The sequence below is a fragment of the Calypte anna genome, chromosome 7 (genome assembly GCF_003957555.1).
Source record: "Calypte anna isolate BGI_N300 chromosome 7, bCalAnn1_v1.p, whole genome shotgun sequence".
NCBI lineage: Eukaryota > Metazoa > Chordata > Aves > Apodiformes > Trochilidae > Calypte > Calypte anna.
In genome coordinates, this window is record NC_044253.1 from 5,457,514 (window position 1) to 5,484,129 (window position 26,616).

At 40.6% G+C, this 26,616-nt stretch overlaps 1 protein-coding gene across 1 annotated transcript in view; it reads left to right on the forward strand.

The window, feature by feature from the left end:
* LOC115598593 (von Willebrand factor D and EGF domain-containing protein-like) overlaps nt 1-26,616 on the forward strand; it is a 173,305-nt gene that overhangs the window by 38,802 nt on the left and 107,887 nt on the right. Inside the window, exons 3-7 of the mRNA XM_030454378.1 lie at nt 9,861-10,095; nt 12,626-12,858; nt 20,677-20,766; nt 21,924-22,059; nt 25,545-25,762. Of these exons, the coding sequence (XP_030310238.1) occupies nt 9,861-10,095; nt 12,626-12,858; nt 20,677-20,766; nt 21,924-22,059; nt 25,545-25,762 (912 nt within the window). The remainder of the gene's footprint in view (nt 1-9,860; nt 10,096-12,625; nt 12,859-20,676; nt 20,767-21,923; nt 22,060-25,544; nt 25,763-26,616) is intronic.

The following is a 26,616-nucleotide window of genomic DNA, read 5'->3' on the forward strand; positions in this document are numbered from 1 at the left end:
AAGCTTTTAAATTGCAATCATTGCTGTAGGGGCAACTCGAGACCCTAAACTTGTTGCCATCTCAAAGAGCCCAGTTGCAGGAGGTTAGAATAATTTCAAGACACTGTTAAACAAAATTATTCAGAAAATAAGAAACTAATTGTTATAAATTATGTTAAAGATGATCTATTTGATCTAGAGTACCAGGAAGTTTAATATTAGGTGATGCTACCCTAGCTTGAGAACCTTCTTGAAAGTATCAAACAGCATCTTATAGCCACTCAAAATGAGCCAGTGAACTTATCACAATAGAAGTATATTTTAATAATCTAATGTCAAATGAAGTGTTAAGAGATAATTTTTACTTCTATGGGATTTCTATCTCTCTGCATAAACAAACCATAAATCTAATTAATGTGAACAAATTGGCATGATTAGCATTGAAATATACATTCCATGGCAGGTTAGCCTTGAATATCCCAACGCGTTAGAAATTTTATTTTCACAAGTTGATTTCTAAGTCTATATATTTTCTAAAATATTATTCTATTTGTCAGTGTATTTCAGCATTTTTGGAGTATGCAGTAATGCTGAACCATATGAGATTTCTTTCCCACAATATGTGCTTTGTGTCTTTTAATCTCTTTGGATTTTTTCAGTCAGGCTTGTAGAGCTATACTCATTTTATTTTCTTATCTTGTAACATAATTTTTGCTGTTGGTTTCTTCATTATCCTCTGAATGACAGTAAATCTCTGCCTCATCATGCTGATGAAGGATTACATCTGTTAGATGTCACAATCAGAAGAATCCTCTGCTGTTAGATCTTCACCTTCTAAATCTGCCTCCGCGTTCTAACTCTTCCACTTAATTAAATCATTGTTTAATTTGGTTTTCTATTTAATTTCAGCAAAACCTCTGGAACAAAATAATTTAAATTAATAACTGCACAGCTTCCACTTCTTAATAAGCAGTTATTATTGGACATTCCAGCTTGGCTGGAGTGAGCTTACTTTAATTAAACAAGACAAAGACAAAATCCTGAACAGACAGAAAATAAAAGAGACCACATAAAGTCTGATAATACAGCTGGAGAGTTTAAAAGCATATTACTTCAGCCCCTTGTAAAATATATACCTGGTGTGATCCTGTTGATACAGGCCAGATGTAATTAGCTGCTTATCCATAGGTAAGATTAACTTCTTAATTCAAAGTAATAGTAGGTAAGGATTCTTGTCACCCAACTGAGCTGAAAAGGAATTGAATCTACAATGGAGATTAAAGGTCCTGCCCAGTTTGAGAGAGAATTGGGGCAGGAGAAACAGCACAAACTGGGTGGGCAGGAGGGAGGTGAGTACCCAGGGCTGGCTGCACTGCCTGAACAGGGCAGACTCCTTCAGACACTCTCTCAAAACCTTTATTCTGAATCTTGACACAAAAAACCCCTCTGTAATAACAATGTGGTCCTGTCTGAATATTGTGTTATAACCACAGAAAGTATTAAATTCAACAGGGATTAGAATCAAGTCACATAGAGAATTTTTGAGAGCCTTGGTCTACAACCATGTCAAAGATAAGAGGCACAGGAACTCTTGTAATGAAAAACAAATGACAACTCTTATGAACCTCTCATCCACCAATTTAAAACACAATACAAAACAAAACCAAAAAAAACCCTCCACACCACCAAAACAAGTGAAAAGCCAAGGGAAAAAAGGCAGAACAAAAGCCCCAGAAAGCTGTTATGTCAAAAAAGAGTGAAAATATGAACGGTATTCCTAAGTTTCTCCACTCCTTGAATCCAACTACTGTTCATAAACTTATTCCTCCAGTGGCAAAATACTTCTGATTGAAATAGCTTTCCAATTTAGTCATTCCTGCTGAATATCTCTGGGGCATAATGAATGATCCTGACCTGCTTCCCCCTAATTCTTCCTCACCTATCCCAAAGGAAACTCAGCAATTATTGGGTTCTGGGCATGCACTCCAGGCCACAGTCACTTCACCATCCCACAGCAAATCCCAGCAGAAAAGCAACACAAATTTCCAAGTTTTATATCCCAAGATATTGAGGCGGCTGCCTACAGATCACAAACAAAAGTTTGTTCTTCAAGAAATGCCAAATTCACTGTGAAAGGCAAAAACACTAAGGGAAGAAAGCATAGGGAAGCTTTTCCTAAGATAAAGGCATTGTACTGAGCAAGAAACAATGTACAGACAAGGCCAGATCTAGTAGTAAAATGACCTTCAGAGAAAGAAGAAAAGTGACATAAAAATTAAAGCTTGACAGAAAATGTATTAAAAGCACAGAGAAGCATTTAAGATTCAATACAGGAAAAACAACCACTGGTTAAAGAATAAGTATTAACTTTATTCTGGCTTCTGAATCATAATAATACGAGGTATACACACACATACCTCTGTGTATGTGTACATATGGCCAAGCCCCAGGAAAGAAATGAACACTACAAAGAAATGAGAGAGAACACAGCCTGCTAATGTTATTGAAGATGTGCTCTGCAGTCAGATAAAAGATCAATCTGTGGATTACAGAGGGGCAGAGGACACTGCTGGTCATGCTGCAAACCCAAAGGCCATGCCATGCTAACAGCCAGCAGGAACCACAGCGCTGGCTCAGAGCTCATGGTGAAGCCAAAGATGTGGCTGGAAATGCACTTCTTCCCCTTGGTTACACAGGGGTGAAAAAGCACCAATCCTACCCTGCAATCTGAGGGAAAAGCAACAATTAAGAATTTGATTATGTGAACAGTAATTAGTTCTGAAGCCAACACTTGTGATATGGAATGTATGGGTCAAACCCATTACTTCTCAAACCATTGCTGGTATTTTCAGCTCTGAGAAGTCAACTGCAAACCATAAGTTCAAAATAAAGGCATTAAAACCAAAATCACTCCTAGAATGACTGTCACTATCCAACATTTGTCCTCTGAAACAGAGGATTCAGGAGATTGGGTTCCTTGAGTAAGATTAACACAAAACTTACAGCACACCTGCTGCCAAGCTGAGACACAGGTCTCACTGATCTCCAGATCTCCTGAAATGTCAGAGCACCTCACCAGACAGCAGCTCTCCCACAAGACAAATGTCCAAACAGGTTTATGGTTCAGCATTTATACATCTGACCTGGGCTGACAGGCACGTGCCAGGTGTGTGCACAGATACACACAGACACAGAGAATTATTAAGGTCAGAAAAGACCTCTAAGATCACCACAACCAAGCATCAACCCAACACCACCATGCCAATGAAACCACACCCTGAAGTGCCACATCCATGGTTTTGGAACACCTAAATAAAAACATGCACAGCACCGTGTCCCACCAGCTCATGTTCAACCTCTCAGAGCAGCCACTGCCTCCCTCAGGGTTTCCTCCCAGTCTCAGGGCAGCCCCTCACTTGGATTCACTTTATTTTCCTTTGGCATGCATGGCAGGAGCCTCCAAGTCACCTCCTGCACCACAGCAGAGTTCCACCCAGCCCAGGTGCTCATCCTTGCCAGAAGCTGAGTGTGGGTGTCCAGAGGGAAGGGAAGGAACAGGGCAAGAGTTTCAGCTTCGCATATTACCCACTCCTAGTTGGGTTCAGGGCATTCTGGATTCAGACGTGGGTTGTATGAGATTTTAAAGGGATTTCTCTGCCATCCAGTCACTGTACTTTTTTAGCTCCTAGAATCATGCAGCAAGCACTTCTGCAGGTGAGTTACAGATATGACACTCAGTGTCAGAACTACACAGTAATAATTCCAGCCAGGGATAGTATATCATGATTACTTCCCATATCCTTCTTCAAAAATGCCATTCTCTTAATGTGTAAAACCATCTCTTAATTTGTATGTAAATGTGGCAAAAGCAGGACATGTTATGCTGGTAGGACTCTTGTTTCTTAACAGCTGTATTTTTATCAATATAAATTTACTTTTTATATATACTAGACTCAAACATAAGCTTAGGTGCTATTCTTTGGTGTCTAAAACAGGGTCATGTTAAAGCATGGTAAATCTAACCTGCCTATGATGCCCAATATTGTAGACCCTGGAGAAGAAGATTTACTTTTTTCCACACTCAGTTTCATTTCCTCCTCTATTTAAACTGTTGTAGAACACTCTATACTTACAATCAAAATAAAATAGCTCAACTGCATCCTATTAATTTTTTTTCCCAATTTTTATTTTGCTCTGAATCCAATTCTACTTTGATTTGCAATTGTTTTATGAACTTAAAAGCAAGTGACACTTCCAAGGTATTATTTCATGTTTTCATCTGTAAACCTCTTTCTCACATATATACTCATGAATACTCAAGATCATAATAGTAGGTATGAAGAGGTTTTGTTTTTCTTATTTGTTTCCCAGGCATACAAAAAGCTTTCTGTAGAAATTACAATTACAGCCTCTATTGTTCAGAAGCATATACTTAAAAGAAACACAAGACAGGCACTGGTTTAATTGCTACTACAGATATTCCTGACATAAATGGATTTCTGTGGAGTTTGGCTCCAGACTGGCATAAAAAAAAATCTTATTTACTTTAACTTACTACAAAGAAATTAAAAAAAACTAAGACAAAGTAAAGTTTTGAGTAGATAACAGATGCAAAATCACAATGCATTAAGTGCCAACCAACAGTGTACCAAAAAGTCTTCCATCTCCATCCCACTAGAACAATGCATTTCTCACATATGGTGCTAGTTATTTTTAACAGCATAATTTCAGTGCAATACCCAAGTGACAAAAACAATCAAGCTTGATTTCTTTGTGCAATTATAAAGAACCTCAGTGTTCAATCAATCAAACTAGTTGATTCTCCAAACCCCAACTAAGTGGAAGGAGACTTCATTGGATTAAAAAATAAAGATTTGTCCCATTATTTTGGCAAAGGGGGAACATTTCATTTTTTTTGATTTACATTTTCTGAATTACTTAACAATTAGCTGGTGCCTCATTATGAATCAAAAATACTTAATGAATGCTTACCTGCCACATAGAGGTGTTGCAAAGATTAATTAGGTAAGGTTTATAAAATGCTTTGAAGATTAAAAACACCACTTGATTATTATTGGATATAGCACGAAAGGACAGTGAGCACTAAAGAAGCCTAGCAACAGCCTAAAACCTCCTTTTCCTGTTAGATAAATTCTTCTTTGTGCAAGCTGTGTCACTGAATACCTGATAAAGGTGCTAAAATCATAAAGCCATGGAGTGGCTTGGATTGGAAGACACCTTAAACATCATCAAATTCCAACCACTGTCATGGGCTGGGGCACCTCTCTCACCAGACCAGGTTTCTTCAATCCCCATCCAACCTGGCCTTGAACACTTCCAGGGTTGGGGCAGCCACAGCTTCTCTGGGCAACCTGTTCCAGTGTCCGAATGACCTAAATTTAGGGTGTACAACAATATAGTTTACTTCACTACCTTTTCTTTGCATTGGCCAGCTGCAAGTCCAAGCAAATCTGTCATCTGAAGGTACCAGATGCTTGTGATCTCTTCTATGGAGTGTCAATCAGATGTCCTCTGGAGCTCATCATCCAGGACACTGCTTAAAATCATATAAGGGAGCCAGAACCTATAGGGAGAGAGACTACTCCTCATCAGTCCTACCAATATACTCATACATAAAGGACAGAACACAGGCACATGTGTTTTCCAGTGTTGTTACCATTTTAGCTTTTTTCCCCACTCTGTATCTTCCCTTTGGAGTGAGAAAGAGAGATGTTTTGCACCCCACAGCTCTGGTGTTGCCATGCAGTCCCCCTTAATGAGCTCATCTGGAGAACTCCAGCAAAACCAGGGTCTGATCCTCCCTGCTGGCTTCCCAGCAGATAAGCTCTTGCCTGCAAGAGACTTTGGGGGTTTGCTCTGCTGTGGTGGCAGCCATATGATTCCTTTTCCTTATTTTGGAGACGTTGCTGAATGATGGTGTGATATGCCACAAAGCAAGTTTATGCTTTTCTTAGAGCAGCAATGACAAGTTATTGCAGGTAAATGCTAGATCTTAAATGCCAATCATTTACTACCTTGGTTTTCAATTTTCTGATTAGTATCCCATATGACTGCTACAAAATTTAATGCTAATTATGACAGCTGGGACTTGAAAAATTTGGGTCTTTGAAGCTTCTTTTCCTAGACTTTTCCCTTTTAAATTTTTTTCTTTGTTTTTTTTTTACCTCTTCTTACCCATACTGCTGGTTGAATGCTGGAATATACATTTACCCTTTCCTTCCCAGGTCTGTTTTCTAATGCACAGAGGCTTCAAACAGCACATCCTTTTGGCTAACATGGGGCACCTTGCCTGCCTCAGGACAGTGTGTAGCTCAGAACAGTAAATAAATGCATGCATAAAGCTGCCAGGAAAAGAGAAATACTTGATTTATACCAAAATTAATCCTTGCCCAACCATTAACACTGTACCATAGTTTGTTCCAGTAACTTGCTTTCTCACAAGCTGCCTTTCCCTGGGTGCCAAGTCAGTCAGAAGGCTTGACCATCACTTATGATTTGTGCACATTACACACTGAACAGCTTTGCTTCAGTGCCAGAAGAAATCTGGGGTGCTGCAGCTGACAGTGGGGGGGGTTACCAGCCCTCCAGCACAGTGCTGGTGGCTGCCACCAGCAGGGCTCATCCCTACTTGCTCCAGTGCTTGGCGTGGCTCACAGACTTGTGGTAAGGATAAATATTAAGAGGGGAAAAAGAACTGTCCTCTTATTTTACTGTTTTATTTCTCCCCTCCACGTGCTCACAGAGGATACAGACTCACTTTTACGTGCAAATTGCGTTTGGTCTTTTTTTCCCAGCCAGAATGTGCCTCCATCTGTCTGTTTATCTCCGTGGCCCACAGCACAGCAGATAGATGGGTGTCTCATTAATGAATTTATCTTTTGAGCACTGCTGCAAGGCAGGGAAGTGCTATTACCATCTCAGCCACCTCTGCCTCTGGTTTAGAGATAAGGAAGCAAAGCACACCCAGTGTAAGAGATTCGCCCGAGGGCAGGCAGCAGCCAGGGAAACTGAGGAACTGTGCCTGGCCAGGCTCCCAACACAGCAGTGCTGACATGCTGGGGGCAGATACACTGATACTGTAGAAGCAAATGGATATAAGGGCTCATTCTGAGAAGCAAAAGGCCTTCTACAGAAAACTGTTAAGAGTATTTTGTCAGTTTGTTCAGCTGTGAGTTCCAGTTTTCCTTCAGACACTGGTGTATGAAAGAAATTGAGCAACTCAAAGCAAAGAAGGTGACTTTTCAGCAACCTAATGCATGGAAATCATGGAATCACAGGATGATTTGGGCTGGAAGGGACCTTAAACATCATCTAGTTCTAAATCTCCCACCAGCCCAGGTTGCTCAAGGCCCCATCAAACCTGGCCTTCAACACTTCCAGGGATGGGGCAGCCACAATTCCCCTGGACAACCTGTGCCAGGGTCTCACCACCCTCACAGTGAAGAATTTCTTCCTAGTACTAATGGTGGCAAAATCTCTTTGCAGCAGAAATGCTTCCCAGAGCATAAGCACAGACTGCATCCCTCCTCATCCCTCCTTCTGGTGTTCAAAACCCCTGTGAGGTACACTCATGAGTATCTGCATTTTAATGTCATTTCAAAAATAACAAATTAAGTTCAGCAATCTTTACTCACACATGTGGAGGCACTTAAGCTGTTGTTACCTGGAGGAAGAGGATATTCAAAGTGCAAGTATCTTATCAAGAAGATAATGTGGGTATGAAACAGAGATTGCTGAGCTTCAGACACCATCCTCCCTCTGCATACAGCACACCTCCTTCTCTCCATCACTGCAGGATGATGTTTGCTTCACTCTTCAGTGCCATAAATGTGCTTTGCAAACCCATTACTTCACATCAGATCTTGCTCTGCAGGGCAGAAGTTCAACAGGATACAGCGAACTCCCAGCTATCTGCATTTTGGCCAGCAGAGAAAGCACTGGTGTTCCTTAAAGCTGTAAATAAATAAACAGAACAAATCCCTTAAAAAGCTGCACACAACGTGGCTTTTAAATAAAGGAAGAGATTCATCTAAAATTCCACATAAAAGCTTTTTCATGCTGACCTCCTCTCTTGAAGCACATTGCTGGCACTCTGTTTCTGCCCAGGACCTCCAGTGCCTTCTGCAGAGATGCAGGGGACACAGGCACACAGATAGAAGGGCAGGGTCAGCCCCTCTGCCACATTCCAGGGGGAAAAACAGACTTTTGACAATTTTAATAAAGTCTCTCTGGAATCCTTGCTTTCCGAAGCCTGGCAATAACTATAATCATAGAATAGTAATCTATATAATAAAATATAATATTCTATAATAATCTATAGAGTCTTTCAGGTTGGAAAAGACCCTTGGTATCATCAAGTCCAACCATCATCCCTACTCTACAAAGTTCTCCCCTAAACCATATCCCCCAACACCACCTCTAAATGACCCTTAAACTAACTCCAAATGGAAATCAGACTGTGTCATGCCACATATATTTGCTTCAAATCCTTCTTTTTTTCCACTGGGTGAGCAGTTCCTTTTCCCCCACCACTGCTTTCTACCTTGTCCAAGTAAAATCCAAACTACAGGAGGGCACTGGCACGTGACTTAATAAATTTATCCTTTGACCTTCATGCCTCATCCTGTTGCACAACTTTTGGCCTTAAAAAAGTGAAGCAGTGAACCCAAGCCAAGGGATAAAAATGGTGGGCTGGGATTTTTCTCAACATCCAGTGTTCACACTGGGAAGAAGTGCATCCCCTGAGTCACACTGCTGGAGATAGTTCCTTGCTGCTGGCTGAGGAAATGCAAGGCAACAGCAGAAGTCATGCTCTGCAGAATAAGACTGTTATCTGAGAGTCAATTATTGTCAGTATTTGGTACTAATTTTCAAACCTTAGCTCTAATACCTGTAGTCTTTGCATACTGGCAAATGATAAGCAGCAGTGCAGAACAATAAGTTACCATCCTAATTGGCAGTGTGGGTTTTTTTTATTATTAGGTTCAGATTATGCTTAATCTCATCACTGAGGTGCTTGAATTAAAGACAGCTTTGTATAATTATGTCCCTTTAGTCAGTGGAAAAAGAGTCTGGCAGGTACAGAGGGCAGTTCAGATCTGAGGTGCCTGAACATCAATCTGTAAGTTGGGAAAGATAAACCTGGAGCAGCTTCTCCCAGCCCTGACTCAAAATGTTGTAGTTTAAATCATTTAGGACCAACTCCTTCTGCTCTTGGATTTCCTGTGTTCTGGGGACTCGGGAATTTAATGGAATCTACTAGGAAATAAAAACCTGAAGGCTGAAAACCCCAGAGAATCTGATTAAATCAAGTATATCCAGCATATATATGTCCCATCAAAAATAAGGAAGAGGCTCAGGCCCCAAAGATGCATCTGGTAAATGCTGGAGGTGTAGGGCAGAAGGTGTAAGGACAATGGCAGCAGAAGCTGTAGATGTTTTGGAGAAAGGTGCTGGTATGTGATGCCCTTAGCACAGCAGTGCCCTGCTTGAGCCTGGTGCTAATGTCATCTTGCCCCTCGTGCTCTGTCAGTCTCTGCTTTCCTCTGCCACTGGTGAAATGTGGATGGGAGTGGCCAGCTACTGGGGCAAAAATTGTGCTTCCAGACAAGGGCTCTAGCCTGTTCCTATGCTCTCATCTTTTCCATACAAAAAATAGAGGAAAACACTTGGAATCTAGATATTGTGCTCTTTGAGAATTTTATCTGTATATGGTCTCCTCTCTAAACTCAGAAAAACATTTTCCTCCCCACCTACACAGCTTTTTCACTGACTTCACACTCGAAGTCTTGGGTTTTAGTGATTCTCTGTAGAGTCCTATTGCATTTGCTGTAAATGGTTTCTTTTGCATGTATCCTCAGATGAATAAATGCGGGACACAAGCTCCAGTGTGGCTGTCTCTGAAGTCTGAATCCCTGCCAGTTCCTGGGGAGAGAAAGAGGCTGACAGCCTGTGCTACCTGGCAGCTCTTCTTTGGGGGCACCAAGGACTGTTGCTTGTTTCGGATACCCATCGCTGTCAGGAACTGTGGAGAATTCTTTGTCTATCTCCTGCAGCCTACTCAAGGATGCATGGGCTACTGTGCAGAAGATGAGGGTCAGCAAAGTATTTCTCAATAAGTTTGTAAATGCTTCCCTGGCTGTGTGTTCAAAGGTCCTGGTACTGCAATGCACATCTTGGTGACCTTGCGAGTGCAGCATCGCTCCCAGTAAGATGCAGACCGTGTAGAAAATAAATCAGTGGCAGTCCAAGGTGTTCCTGAGGAATAGCTATTATTACCAGTGTAAAATGTAATCTGGTGTGTATTACTGAGGTGTTCTGTGCTTGGTTACAGTTCACATGTAACCTTTCCTACTGTCTTTGGCTCCACTTTGGCTTGAAGTTGCACTGCGAGCCAGAGGAAGCATATCAGGTTTGTTGAGGCGCTGTATCCAGGATACGGTAACCAAGGTCTGTTCTTATCTTCAGTAATCCAGTATGCCCCCCAAAAAAGATAATTCTGAAAAGAAAAAAAAAAAAAATCAAACTGATAAGATCTTTTTCATGACATTTATATAATTACTCTCGTCAGAAATAATTTTCAGCCCTCTGTAAGAGTTCTAACCTCTGCTCGGTAGCTAGGAAACAAAGGAATAGAAGAAAGCAATTGCACACTCAGTTAAACCTTCTGAACTTTGGAGCATGTTCAGGTGCATATAGATTTAGTCAGAAAAGACAGTTCCCTCTGAAAAAGAAAAAAAACTACCTTTATACTTTCCTTTCAGCATTTTTGGACAGAGACATGGCACAATGAGAAACTAGGGTTATCATCTTTCAATACGGCAAAATTCAAGCTTAAATAAATTTTAAAGAGGGAGATAGATCTATTTTCTTATCTTCATCAATATTTTAACATACCCACATGTAGAAAAGGGAGGAGAAAAGGCTCAAAGAAAGTGAGATTAATTCACTATTTGAAATAAAAAATATCCATTAAAATAAATTATACTGCTCTTTGATTTCCAAGATTCTTTCTCAAAAATGACTTTTCAACTGAATACAATAATTTTCCAGTTTAAGTTCAGGTTTTTAAACTAAAAGATTCCTGCTACCCTTTTTTGAAGAATTTTTAACAATGCCTTTTGTATGATTAGATTTGTCCTTTCCATTGATCCACACCTATTTAGTAACATAAATCTGCCATAATTTTTCACAGAAGAAAATTCATTCTTTCCCATCCACCCTAAGCCAATTCTGCCTTTTTCTTACCATTACTTTTCTTTTTCCTGGGCATTTCAGTGAGCTCCACCTCTCCTGAGTCAGAAACTACTTGTCTTTAGGATTTTTTTACAGTATCATGTATCAGATGGAAAATACCCAGAGTGGAAGTTTTTTAGTGGGAGTTGTTAACTCACTGTCTTAAATTCAGTGTGAATGTTGCACCACAGGAGCCTTCACCAAGCCCCAGGAACAGGTCCAGCTGACACCATCACAGCTTTTGCCAGGTCAATCCCCCAGCCACTGGAGGTTGAGGAACAGGACACTGGTCAGCACTTCTTAGCTACAAAATAAAATATATTTAAGGCTTCATAGCTTAGCAGAAAGGACATGGCTGGGAAAAGCAGCACAGGTGCTTGCAATTCTACTCACATCCTCCCATGAGCTGATCACCTAACTTTGTCCTTCTGGAATAATTTGCTGCAGAAAGTCATGATGTGAGCCACAGTTTGAGGCAGCTTCCCTTAGAAACAAAAGGGACAGGGATATAAACAACTGGCCCCTACTCAGATTATAAGTAATTTGTTTCTTTTTCTTACCTTTTGTCATTTGCCCTGGACAGATGTCAACATATTTGCTCTTCATTCTGCTGTTAGCAGCTTCATGCTTTGTTCTCTTGGGCTTCCATAGTACTTCATACACTCCTCCAAAAAGTTATTTAATTTATCCTTTCAAACCATCTGGACCTGCTTCATGTTCCATTTGAGGCCAGGTCTCTCAAGATGAAAGAACATCACACTGCAGTATCACACATCTTTTTCTTTCTGCTTTCTAGGTGAGTGTAAGAGGAAGGAAAATTTCAGACTTTGTTACTTGTGGAAACCTACAGAAAGCAGGCTGCATTTTTAGAGCAATGGCAGAGGGAGAATATATTGAGCTAACTAAGGCTAGGCACATCCCAGAACAATCTAGAAAGGATCTTCTTGGCAATATGAGCTGGATGCTCTCTGAAAGTCTGTTTACCTCTGCAACATAATGATTTCTCATATCTCTTCCATACTTATTGCAAAAACTTGGATCAAAAGTTCTGCTTCTGGGGAATGCAAAGCTGATGGCCTCTGCCAGAGTAATTAAGTTTGTATTAATCCAAGTGCTTAATTTCAATAACATTTCTCTTACTGCAAAATAAAAACGAACAGAAAAAAAGTCAAATATTACAACAGGTAATCAGCACACAATTAGCAATTTTTGCATTTTGTATGAAATACCTTTTCTTGCTTGCATAGCTAATAATCAAGTAACAAAAATGTAAATGTAATGTCTTTATGCAAACAGAAGCTGTGTTTAGCTCTTTTGAAATCTCTGAGTGAAAAATGCAATATCAAAATACTGCTCTGTGCCACATCCTACTTTTCTTTCCTTCTTCCAGACAAACTTCCAAGCCTGGCATTGCAACCCCTGATAAACCCCGAGCTTGTGAAAGGTCGTGTCCACCTCAAGTGCTCCTACAGCCTCCCCTCCTCAAAACCAGAGCTGCAGTACAGTGTGGTGTGGTCACGTCTGTCCAGCCCTGGCCAGAGAGAAGAGATTCAGAGGGACATCACCCTGAAGGCATTTTCCTATGTTGAGCTGAACGGTGTGAATCTCAGACTGGGAGACACGGTTGGTAATGCTGCCCTGCCTTCAGCAGACAAAAAAAAAAGGTCAAATGCTCAGGGGGATCAAATCCTTTCCTTCAGTCTTTGTCATGTTTTTATTAGTGCTGCTCCTCACTCATTACACTTACAACTGCTGCAAAAAAGGAAAAAAACGCTGAAAGTGCTTCACAAGAAGATTATTAAATGGAAGACTCAAGATCTGTAACATTCCTTTGAACTGCAGGCAGTCCAGGGAAGCTCTCCACTGTCCTCTTTTCTAAGGGCAACCTGAATATTTGCACTTTGGTAATAGCTTGCATGCCATGAAGTTGGTATGAGCAGTAGGTAAATGAGCCTGAGCCAGTTTTTTCTTAGTCCTTTTTGTGTCTTGCAGCAATTAGAATGTGCAGTGGAGGCTGCCTCAGCTATATGCACTCACTGAGTTTTATACTCATGGACCAGAGTCACAGTAGCATCTTTTCACAGAAAAGGCAGACAGTACATTTTAAAATAGAAGGAGGTTTATTTTATGGACTTTTTCATGGTGTTCTGCCTCTCTGATTACAAATTCTTGGATCAATAGCATACTGAAAGATAGAGTTCATTACAGAACAATCTTTAAGAAGTATATTTGATGGCTTACATAGCAACAGAGATCTAGTCCCAACAACAGCAAAACAGAAGCCAATAAAAGATGTGAAAAAAAATTGACTTCTGTATGAATTCATGGCCTTTCATGGTACAGAAACAAGACTTTTAAAGTTAAATTAGGTTCATAACTTCTATCACCAGAGAGCCATTAGTGATGCTACAGCAAACTGAAAGAATAAGCAGGGATAATGGTCTTGTGTTAAAAGTAGATTGAAAATAGTCTTGGCATTCTGCAGCTCTTCTTTGAGATATTCAAGATATTGAAAAAATGCGAATAGGCTTTTTCCAGTTCTTAAAAGGATGAGTCATTTCTAACAGTAGCACAATCTAGATAGTTCTTTCTCATTTCTCCTCATATTTATGCCTCCTGAGTTTGGAATTTGACTGATGCTGCCCTCATTTATACTGTAACATGAGGCAGACAATTCTGACAGTTCAAGACAAGTTTGTGTTAGGAAGAGATATTTTCATCAAAATAATTTCACTTGCAATCACTTAAAAGCTAGTTGTAACAATCCTGATTCAGAGAAAATACAGTTCTGTTAAGTAGTAGCATCACAAAATCGTTATAAGACTATTTTAATTATATTAAGTTTTCAGTAAGCCCTTCTTTGTCCTCTGCTGAAACTACATGTTTAATTTAGCAGGTTTAGTGAGACTGAAATGTTCTCTTCCTTGCTAGACTTTTTTTTAAAGGTCTTCATGGCCTATTTGCCTAATTACAATTATCCATAAATCACCACTGGTGAAAACCAAGCAATGAAGCCTCAGCCGTAACTGGGAATTCAGTTTTACATAATAAAAGAGTTAAAAAAGCATTTCACCATCTTTGCCATCCTGCTCTGGGTGTCCAATAAGAGTCCCAAAGGGGCAGACTTCCCTTTTGTCTCCAGCAGTGTAAATCTGAAGCAATTTACTAAGCACTGGTAGGGCTACCACAAAGGAGAGGTGATGCCACTAAAGGAAGACTCAGACCTCGGGGACCAAATTCCAGCACACAGAGGCAGTCTGTAGCCTCCCACCCCCTCAGGAAAGATGGAAGTGGAAGGATGTTTTCCCAGGAAGCTTTAAAGGGAGGCCAGATGCCCACTGATAAAAGCCATATTAGAGAGGAGATTGTGAAACAGGGGCACTTTCTAGTTCTCTTTCCCCTTCTCAGCACACCAGTAGCATCCCCATGGCTTCAAACTGCCAGGGGATGTGGGTGACATTCAGGGCAGGATTTGTCCCCCAGAATGCAGCACTTTGAAAAGTGACTGCTTTTATTTAACCTATTTTTTGTCTACCTGCACTTAGCCCGAATTTGGCCCCAATGCTCTCATAGCCTCCAGCATCTTCTCTGTTAATTTCTTGATTAAAAACTACAGCCAAGTTAAAAGATTTTTTTTTTTTAATGACCTTTCAGGTGATTGATATCTATGCTATCTTTTACATGTCAGAAAGTCTCCAGTAATAGGTTAGTCACATAATAGAATATCTATTGATATATTTTACTATGCAGTCAAACCTTAGGAGAAGAGTTGAGATTTACCAGCCAACATTTTTGAACTTGTATCGACTAAACAGCCAGTTATTTTTTAATAGCCATCATATGTGCTTTTCTCCCCCATCTTTGGACTCCAATTTTGTTATTTCAGACAGTAATGTTGGCAGCATAATGTTCATGAAACTATTGCAGCCTCAAATAAATCTATAACATGCCACTATTTCTATATAAACCCTGAAAGAAGCCTACTCCATCTGATATGAAAATCCTGGCATTCCTAAGCCTTATTTATGTGATAGTGACAGAGGTCATTTCATTCCTCGAGGCACAGCCATCTATAAATTATAGCAGCACACTGTGAGTAATGAGTTACGCTAAGAAAGAAAGGTGTTGAGAAGAAAACTGTGCAGATTGTGCTCAGCACAGCAATCCAGAAGTTCATACAGCGAGAAGCAATTGTCACTGTACATAAACTATGATGCACATTGTAAAATAAAAATGTTTAAGTAACGCCAGCCTTTCCGAGCTGGGTGCTAGAAGTGGCTGTTTGCATGGCACTCTGCAGCAGCAGCAGAATATGCCTCAGCCAAAAAAAAAAAAGTAATTTAATATATAAAATATATATATTAATATATAAAATGACTAATTTCCACTTAGAAGGGAAGAGGAGTGAAATTTCCCTCTGCTTAAACACTAATCCCATCCCAGCCACTGGACTGGACAAAGTCAACCACAGCAAGAGGATGACCTGCTTTTTGTAGGTCACACACAAGTTTACAGTTTTCTTTCTCACCCTTCAGGCAGAAAATGAGGAGCATCCCTGCTTAAACAGAGCTCTGGGTGGATTGGAACAGAAATTTTAAAGCAGAAAGGGTCAGAGACAATGAGCAGCTGCTCTGCAGCTGCTAAGACACCTCACTAGTACCCTAGGAAATTTTTTTCCTTAGTAGCTGAATGACCTACAGGCAGCCTCCACACACTGTTTGGCCATTTGGCCACTGGCAAGAGCTGCTGCCTTTATCTGTAAGGAGGAGCAGAGTGACTGGAGTTGGACTTCCCACAGTGCCAGGTCACACTGGCTCCCTCCCTGCTGCACCTCACAGGGAGCACTGGGAGCAATCTGTGTTCAAAAGCTTTAAGGTTTAGTTTATTAATTAACACAAAGTCAGATTCTCCCTGCCTTCCTCTTTCTGCTAAATCCCTCTGGAAAACCTTTCCAGAGACTTCACTGCAAATACCTACAGCCAGATCATTTCTTCAGGTTAATGAGAACTATGTTGTTTTTTGCTCCTGCTTCCCTGGAAATGCCATCCTTCAGCTCTGCTCTTTTCATCAAGGCTGTAAAACACAGCTCCCTCCCACACACCCCAGCTCCCAGCAGAGTGACTCTTTGTTAACCCCAGCCCATTAGTGGTTAATAAAGATGACCATGGCACTTGGGAGGCCTTGACAGCCATCCCAGACACTCTTCCACCTGGCAGGATGGATTCCCCACCCAACTGTTCACCTGCAAGCCATGGGGGAAGCTGAGTGACTCTTATCCTTGAAGCCCCAGCCTGCCTGTTGACATGGGTGATGCAGCTGGGAGGGTAGATCCAAACCTGGAATTAGAGTTAGGTACCCACAGCTAAGGCACCTGCAGACTTCCCTGCCCAGAGAAGGGGAAGATGTGGGTAACCTTAAACTGTACCTTACATTGCAAAGGGAGCTTGCCACAGGTGGCCAACATAAATTACTGACTGAATTCCCATACCTCTCAGGAGATTCAGTGTCCAGAGTCAGGAAAGTGCCTCCATCTACTTTTTAATCCAGACCATCAAGTCCTACTCAGATTTATGTGGCTGTCTTTGAAAGGTCACTACCAGCACACCTAAATATTTCAACTTGAAACCATCACTGGTGTTATTGTGGGACCCCTGGCACTATGATACTACAGCTCAAGTCCTTGCCAAAGAGATGGGAAACAGGTAGCTGGTCCTTCCAGCTGTGGGTGGGGTGGGATCCCTGTTCAGCCCTTCCAAAGGGAGCATCCCACCCCAGAGCACAGGCTGCACCAGGAGAGGGAGCAGGGACTGCAGCTGTTACTTTCCTTGGTGACTATTTAGATAAAACACAGAAGCAATCTTGATGGGCAGACTCAAACCCAGTATCCCTATCTGCCACCTCTCCTTATTTTGAAGAAAAGTGCCACTGGTCCTGGGATACTGCTGAGATGGGTGGTTGCCCCATTTCTGACAGTGCCTTGAGATGCAAACTCTGAAATTGGCCTTGACAAGAGCCCCCAAAATTGCCTTGGCAAACCTAGGAGGTACCCGAGTGGTAAGTAGGGATGAGTTCTGATCATAAAACAGGTATCTCTGCTTTTGCTTTTGGGCAAAACCTGAGCACAGCTGAACAAACCTGAGGCATGGCAGTGCTGGATGCACCAGCCAGCATCCCCCTCTGCTTCCTACCCCAGGGCTTGAAGTCTTTGAAGGTGGCAACAAACATGGATGTGACTTTTTTTGAGCTTTTCTGTCTCCACTCTCAGCCCACGTCTCTCACCATGTTCTCAAGCTGCCACAGGTGATTCCTGTGCTACATTCAGAAGTAATTAGGGGCACAGAAAAGGGTGAAACTGGGAGGCATTTTTATGCTCAAAATATAAACAACTGGTTCAGGGGAGCTTTGAATTCAGAGATCTTGGGGAAAAAATTGTTTTGATGTGCAAGTTGTTAGGGGAAAATTTGCTGGAGATGGTGACAGGTCCTAGGATTAAAATACTCTCCCAAATTGTTTTCCACAGCTACCTGACCCCTACCAAATTAATGACTGAATTCTGCTTTTAGCTAAGTATGCTGCTCACACATGGTGTTCAGAGCATAGTGAGAAGGAATCCGACTGTTTCCACGTAAGGGTAGAAACCTGCTTCAACAAAAGCTACCAGAGCCTTTTTTGAGAATTTTATGCCTAAAAGTAGTTTTCTACACTATGGGAGTATCTGCTGGTGCATGGGGGAAAGGGAACAGCCCAGGCCCAGAAGACATCCTGTCTGAGGGCACCCTTACATTTCTGTACCTTTAAAAGAGACAGTGAAAAATAATTTGATTTTTTTTTTAACAAATCCAATGAGTTTGTGAAAAAATACTGACTACCATATCAGGGCTATCAGCATACTGCTGTCAGTGATGCTTTTATCTCTTGCTTTAAAAAGGCTACATCCTGAGAGGGGGAGAGGGAGGAAGAAGAGAAAGCAAAAGTTGATTACTGAACTGGAGAAAAAGAGCTAGTGTTTAGCTGAAGGCAAAAAACCTCCTCAGAGTGACTATCATAATAATTATGTGACAAACTGTCAACCTGTAGCTCAGTAGCCGATGAACATATCTCCTGATTGTGAAGTGAAGTGTGCACCTAATAAGGTAAAGGCACTAAAAGGGGTGGAATGATATAAAAGACAGAAGTAAAATGTAACTCCTGACACCTGTCCATACATTTCAAATTTGCAAAGTTGGTCCTAATCTCCACAAGTGCCAAAGGGAGAACGGGAACAGACTGATAGAATAAGAGTATCTGTGTATCCCTATAGAATAATTATTTTTAGTGCTCAGTGCTCTATCAATAAAATATACTTCAAAAATATATATATGTGAGAAAATACAGTGCTCACAGGGAAGGAGGCTGAGTTCTGACATTACCCAGGATGTCACTTTGGGAAAGATCACTGGGAGATGGCTCTGCTGGTGCTGGGCATCCTCATGCCTCTCCCTGCAGCTCTCTCCATGGCAGGAACACTCCATGTGGCAGGCTCAGGAGGATGTTTCTGTGTGAACATTTTTGGTAAAAAACATTAAAGCCAAAAGCACAAACAGTACAGCGAGTGTAAATATAGTATCTGCAATGCAGCTGCATTGGGTTTGCTCAGTGAGCTCTGCAAGGAGATCAGTATTATTCTTATTTTAATAGGGGGAATATATGTTATCTGAACCCTTTCTCTGTTGTCACTGCCTTGTCAGATCTGATTTTACAGACTCTCCCTGTGGCAGCTGTAGGAGAAGCAGCAGGAGGAAGATCAGTGCTCACCTTCTGCCTTCCCAGTAGTAGAACTTTCTTGAAAACTTTGTAATCTGAACACAAGCCTTTAGGGAATGCTTGAAGATAATAAATATCTAATGATAACAGGGGCTTATTACCTTGAGGAGACAATGACTTGTTCCTCTTTGGAGGCCAATTGGCTACCTACAAAGTACCTGAAGAATTCTAACTGGAGCATATCTCTGTGAGGCCCCTGTCTGTCTTTCCCCTAGTACACTCAAGTCTTCTGTCCAGGTAACAGGACAAATAACACCATTTTCACTGCACCAAACTGGCTGGAGCTGTCAGCAAATGAGTGAGAAGCTTTAAGAAGATAAAAACGACCTCAAAGGTACAGAAACCTGGGAATGAGCTGGACAGGGAAAAACTCCACCTGAAGAAAACAGAAAACAGTTGATTTTTCCCCTAGCAGCACAAATGACTGTATTGCTGGTGGGGCATTTTTGTTGAGTGCAAATTAGTTAGGAAAGAAGATTCTTTAGCCTGGTGGAAATTTCACCTTTTGGTCATGCAGAGGAATTTTTAGGGTGCTGAAAGAAATATTCCAGAGTGCCAATGCCACTCATGCCCACACAACCATATGGATCTAGGAATGTCTTGGGCTTGAGTCTGACACTGGCCATAAAGGTTGTGCCTGGGGTGGCAGGTGAGAGGTTCTGAGAGCAGCAAGGCTGGTGGATTATGCTGGAAAATCTGTCCAAAGGAGTTTATCAGCACAGAAAATAAATTAGATTGATCTGATTCCTTCTCATGGGTTACTCAAGGCTTAAGAAAGGCAGTGGCTATAAATATGCCATCTGACTATTTGGAATTGATATAGTATGTCACAATCTGTTATTCTATTTCTGAGAAGAGGCCAAAAACAAGAAATTCAAAAAAATAGTTTCAGAGCCTCTTGCTTTAAGGAAAATGTCTGTAGTTTAATCTTATGATTGTAGCAATGATGTTAGCAGTTTGGGTTTTCTGAAACAAATGAAACATTAAGATGGCAGATGGTGTGCAGGCTCAGCAGAGATAAAGGTTGCGTGACTGTGTTAGGAATAAAACATAAATGGCCTGATACATTGTATTTGGTATTTTTTTGGGGGAGATTTTCTTATAGTTTGGGATTTTTTTACAATACAAACCCTGTAGGCACATCTGCATCTTCTTTTATAATGCAATAAAGGAAAAAAAGGAGTTTCTTATATTGCTGACACAGCTTCTGAGACTGGATGACTGTCAAACTAATTTAAATTAAAAAAAAAAAATCTGCTTACAAACATGGTACTGAGAGAGGATATTTGATCCAGTGGACAGACTGAAGTCTGGGATCCCAAGGGCTAATGTCCTGACAGCAATGTCTATGAACAATGTCATTCTCCCTAATTAAAATGAGTTAAATCACTACCCAAGGTGCTTAAAAAACTACTGAAGAAAACACATTGTCAGCATTCAGTGTTATTGTTGAGACAGAAACCATGTTTCTTTGCTTATTAAATGCTTCAAAAATTCTTCCATATCTCAAGATTCAAGCGTAAACACTTCTAAAGCCAAAACCCCCCAAATCTTAACAACACCAATCAAGAAAAAGATGATTAATTATATGAATTTTCCTCAAGAAAAGCTACAGCATATGCTCTTTATTTATTACAGGTCTTCTGCACTGTCACAGCATTTTTGAGGGACAGTCTTGAGCAGCAGTCTCTGCCTGAAGAGAGCCAAGGTTTCTATGCTGGGATTAAGGTAATGCTGCTGGTCCTGATTTACTGACTTCCCAATGTATCTGAGATGCTCAGAAAAAAAAAAAACAAAAACAAGTCACAGAAACATAAGCCTTGGTCATCATAAGCAATGCTGCTTTCATGTTCACTTGGAGAAAATGTCTTGATACTATTCCAAGGCTTTCAGTCAGTCTGCAAAAGGCCCTAAAGCACCCATCAGCACCATGCACAGGTACAAAACACACCCCAAGTGCTCTGGTGGCTGTGGTACACCTATGAGGATGCAGAATTTTGTTGTAGCTGAAGCAGAACAAAATGAAGACAAAAATGAAATTTTTTATTCATCCTTTTCTTATGCTAAGGCACTACACAACCTGAGCTGCTGAAGGTAAACTCACATTGAGTGCAGAAACCAGGTCTTACTCAAGGATTAGACTGGCAGTCTGGCAGCCTAAAAGAATTTGAGATCTTCTGAGGACTGACACTTAATTCCTCCACAAATAGTGTTTGAAAAATCTAGCAGCCTATTCTGAGTGTTGTTTGAAGAGCAGTTTCAGTTTTCATGGAAGTGCCTGAATTTCCTAGAGAATGGAAATTTCCATTTCTGCTTTTGGCCTGAGAGAACAGATCTACAGAAATGGCACAACCCAAGCTCTCCTCCCTGGTGCACAAACCACCAAAAGTGTCATATTAGGTATGGGGAAATCCTCTTTCCTACCATAGGAGAGAAGAGGAACCAGGTAAAACTTTGCTTTCTTTCTAGCAGGGGCAGAGTACAACCATAGTGTCCATGACCATGAAATACTCCCATACTTTAGGCCATGAATATGCATTAATTCTTTAGAATAGGAGCTCCTTTTAGCCAGGGTTAAAACTGAGTAAGTTCAATGGTTTTTTTCAGGCTTAAAAGTTGTTTTGAGATTAAGAGATGAGAGGCAATTAGACACTATATGTGACAACTGCAAACATTTTCTTAATTAACAAGAATGTTGAAGTATTTTAACAACAATTTCACCTTATAAAGTTGAAGATCATTATTACAAGGATTATTACAAAGACCATTATTAATTTACAAGCAAACATCTCTTTTCATAGTTGCTTAAAACACTCAACATTTCATAAATATCAGTATTGTCTAATTATTTTGTCAAAATTATCTAAAACTTTTGTTATTTCCAGTTTTTCCCAGAATCCTTACAAATTGCAGAGGATGGGAAGGAGCATGTTTTGACCATTCTGAGCACTGTACCCATTGTCTGTCCTGGGAGTGATGATTCCTGTAAAATTACTTTACAACTAAGCACTGAGGATTTGGGTAAGAGTTTTTTGTACCATCATCAAATCAATGTGATTAATTTTTCCCATTTGTATGTTAAAATGAATTCCAATAGAAGTTTTAAGATTTAAATAACAACAAAAGGCAGAAGCCATAAAACCAAATTAGGCCGTGTAATATTTGTTTGCAATATAAAATAGATGATAATATCAGTCAGGTTTTTGAGAAAATAAATAAAAATACAACAATAGACCAGCAAAACCTTGAATGGTAATCTATTGAGATTCATGGATTAAATAACTATGAAAAGAAGAACTTAGTTTCAGTTCCGGGAGTATAAAATTCCATTTTATGTCTCTGTAACAGCAAAGGTTTTAGGTAGAGTAATTTCATTAATTATCAATAAGTAGCTCACATGCAGATTTATTATTCAATAAATGTGTGCTGAAGCCTTCTTTCTTTTGCTGGCTTATATTTTTTGTCTAACAACACTGAAGAAATAAATCATTCTTATGCTTATATATTATTCTCTTTCTAAAGGTTGGGTTTTTTTCACTTGAAAACACTGACAAAATCACATAGAAAATTCTCTTTTAATCAGTAAATGCTTTCCTCAGGCTAATCGGGTGTAATATCATTCCTAACCAAAGGGGCATATAGATATTTATTTCCATTTGCATTAGATACAACACCCAACTCTTTTCTAACAAGGCATTTATTTCTCTTCCATATGTAGCTCAATGAGAAAAATATTTAGAGACAGGATTACAACTACAGTTTCCCTACTCACAAAAACCCAACTCAAAAAAAAAAAAATTCCTGATATTTTTCCCTTTCTGAATCCCTTTCTCTCCCCATCATCAGCCAAGTGCTTAGATAGAAGGAAAAAAAAATAATTCAGATAGTATTGTGACACAATGATCTTAAACTGAACAGCACCTTATGGTTCCAGCACCTGTGTTGACTCTTGTACATGGAGCACTTTGCATTTCTTCCTGGCCCAGTGGTGCTATTTTGCTCTTGGCTTTGAGACTCTGCTGGTCCATCAGCAAACATCTACTGGGAACAGATTTTCTTAGATATTGAAGTAGCTATAAAGGGTGTGGGACATCCCCACCCCCTACAAGCAATTTAGACACCTCCTGTTTAGGGGGATGAAATGGGAATTAGGCACATAAGCTATCAAGGTAACTTTTTTGTAATTCCCCTTTTCCAAGGCACTGCTAAAGCCTTTCAGAATCTCACTGACACATCAAATGGGCCAGGAGCTCTCAAGCAGAGGAAGCTGAGTTTGATAAATCAGAATGAGGTTGACCATTTGCCAGTCTTCTCCAGAGCCAAAAAGTGGGAGAAAGAAGGGAAGAAAAAGGGGAGGGCAAGGTTTGCTGAAGCAGCTTTATTTTCAAGCTGTCAACTGTCTTGCCGAGAGATCCCAGGACAAAGGCACAGCTCAAACAGTTGGAAACAAAAGGAATTTATCAGTAAAGTTACTTTCAGTTAGTTTTAATCTATTTGTTTCTGCAGCTTGAACTAATAACCTCAGCCCTTGATTGCTCCATCCTGAGGCTATTTCTTTGGATGCCACTTGGGCTGCTTATGATCAACTGAGGTATCTATGTATACTTAAGGTTGAGCATCTCCTGCTGGGTCTTTGCACAGCCTCACGTTTTCTTTTGTGCCTTTATTGTCTTTAGAGTCCATGAGTTTATCTGAAGGAACACTGTGGGCTTCTGAAAGGCATTGTGTTAACCACAGTGGTATAAACTGAAAATAAAACCAATTTTAGCTGAGATTCGTTTATACCAAATAAATTAAATGACAAGCTTCTTGTCTGACTGAATCCATATAACAACACTCCTGTGCTAATTATGTAGGGAATAAGTGATAAGGAAGCTAATTACAAGCACAAAAATATCTCTCCAAGTTCAGACAATATCATAATGAATGCCAAGACACAGCAGAGCCACCGGAGTTTGGCTTCTGTTAAGTTTATCATTACTAGTTTGACAAGATGATTTTCTTTGATTTTAAACTTTTGTTCTGGATTGTGAGCACAGCTCATGGGGCTGTAATGGCAATAGCTATTCCTCATGGAAACCTCCACTTTAATTGGATCAAGAACCTTGGAAAATGAGCCAGGACTTCTCTACAAGATGCGAAGCAGCCTTTAAGGACTTGATGAGATAACATGTTATTAATATTTGTAGATTTGTATTTCAGTTCCTATAGAACTTTAGAGGGTTAATTTAAATTACATTTTATAAGTCTTTTCCATAAGGAATAAAACATGGTTTGTTTGATGATGTTAGAATTAAAATCTTAAAATACTGGAATGCCATCTATAAATTATTAAGCAATTCTACAAATGAGAAAAATTATATGAAAATCACTTATTTTCATATCAGATTAATTACATTGCCACCATTTCTACAACTTTATTCTTAACAGCTGATAATCAATGATCTGGGGCAGAAAACTAAATACTTGGCACAAACCCTGGCAATCCTGAAATTAGCAGTGAGATTCTGACTGCTTTCAGCAGGGCCATGATTTAATTTTTTACTAACCAAGAGGTTCATGAAGGGTTGAGTGACTTCTTGAGGAGCAGGCACACACTGTGTAAAATGCAGAGCAGGTGGCTTGGAGCCAAATGCTATCATAATTCAGTGTTTGTAAATAAAACACACGTCTATGGAAATAAAAATACAGATTTGTCCTTTATCTGAGACTCACCATGAAGGGTCAGGACCCAAAAGAAGTGGACACTACCAGTTTTTCTGCTAGAAGTGCCTTTAGGAAAAATATGACATGCAGAGGCAGAGATGAATGAATGGCTTGGGTGGCCATTGCCATATTGATTTTGCCACCACCCACCACTTCCCTACCCAGCACTGGTACTTACGTATCCAGTACCACCATACCTTGTTACTTTTCCTCGTTCTTTTAGTTAATTTATCCTCAAAATGCCCCTGTGAAACAGAAATGAAACTACCATCATTTTACAGACTGGAAAGGTAAGCACCATAACCTAGGTAAGCTAAAAATACAAATCTGCTAGATATGCCTTCCAATTGTGGAACCAAAGGTCACTAAAAACTGATTCAAGATACCTCCTTTTCCAGATCAAATACTCTGTTTTGTTTTGTTTATAAATTAAGTAACTCCTGGCAGATAACTCCTTACAATAAAGCGACAGAAAGATAAAAATGTTTTCAAGAAACACAGACTCATCTCTTTCTTTGTCATGAGAACTACTTGTCTTCGTTCCCTGGGCATGCACCCATAAAGATAAGACTGTCATTCCAGAAATATTAGCACCTGTGGAAAGAAAAGCACCACTGAGTTTTAGTAAACTGTCTACTGCAGGGAGGAAGGAAAAAAAAATGTGCAGTCATGACTGCCTTCACGCAAAACCCAGCTGGTTTCAAGGCACATGTGAAATGTTTGTGCTAGATGTTAAAAAGAGGGTGCAGGAAACCAGGTGGCTAACTCTTGTCAGACTTGGTCTTGGTGTTCATTTGCAGACAGCCCCTCAGCTGGGCCCCCAGACATTGCCCTCTCTGCCTGCCGGGTGGATCTGCCACAGGCGCCCTGCTCGGGAAGCAGCTGCACAGCGGCCGCGCTGAGGGTGACGGCGGTGATGGACTTCACTCAGGATGGGACCCGTGTCACCCGCATCACAGCCCAGCCCCTGGATCCCAGTGATTTGCTTTGGAGGGAATACACACCCCAGGATGTGAAGGTGGGGTCCTGAAATCATTTGGAAAACGTGTCAGATTTGAATGGCAGGTGTAGTTTGGGAGGAAAGAGCAACGAAGCGTAACTGGGCCAAGGTTTGGGGAGCGCTGTCAGCAGAATGAACCAAAATGGTCACTTTATATACCAAGAAAATTAACATGTAAAGCCTTCTGCTTTAACAGATTTAGGTTTGATTATTACTCAGCACAACAGCTGGATTGTAAGTATTACCAGGTGTGCTTGTGTAGACAGCAAGAGGAGAAAGGGAGACCCCAGGTTAGGGAATTAGCATTTTTTTCCAAAAGGAAGGAAAAGTTAAAACTGAGGGTTTGGAGAATATTTACTGAAAATGCAGAGGAGAGGCAGTGCCCTGGTAATGAGAAAGGAGGAGGGGACTCAGCAGTGCCATGTTCAATTTGTGAGTGAGCCAGAAGTTGCTGGGACACCTCCAATGACACACAAGGCTGCTCTGTCCTGTCATTTATCCATGTAGAAATCTTCAAAATAAAAAAATAATAGGAACCAATCAAGGAGGCAAGCCATGCTATCCACAGAAAGCCGGGCTAAAGGAGCCAGGGACTGGAGAGCAGGGACTGGAGAGCAGGGACTGGCCCTTGTCTGTGAAACAGTGTCAGGGCTGGGAGGCTGGAGAGCCCTATCCTCACTGCGCAAAAGAATAAACCAGAGCAGAGGTTTGAGTCAGGTAAATTTCTCAGTGGCACATCCAAGCTGGCATATTTTAAGCAACTGAAACCAACCCTTCACTGAAATCTGTAATTTCATTGCTCAGATTTTTGAGGATGTGCTTGTGACAGAATGAGATTAAACTGAACCAGAAGAATTGCTTTCTTCAAAGGT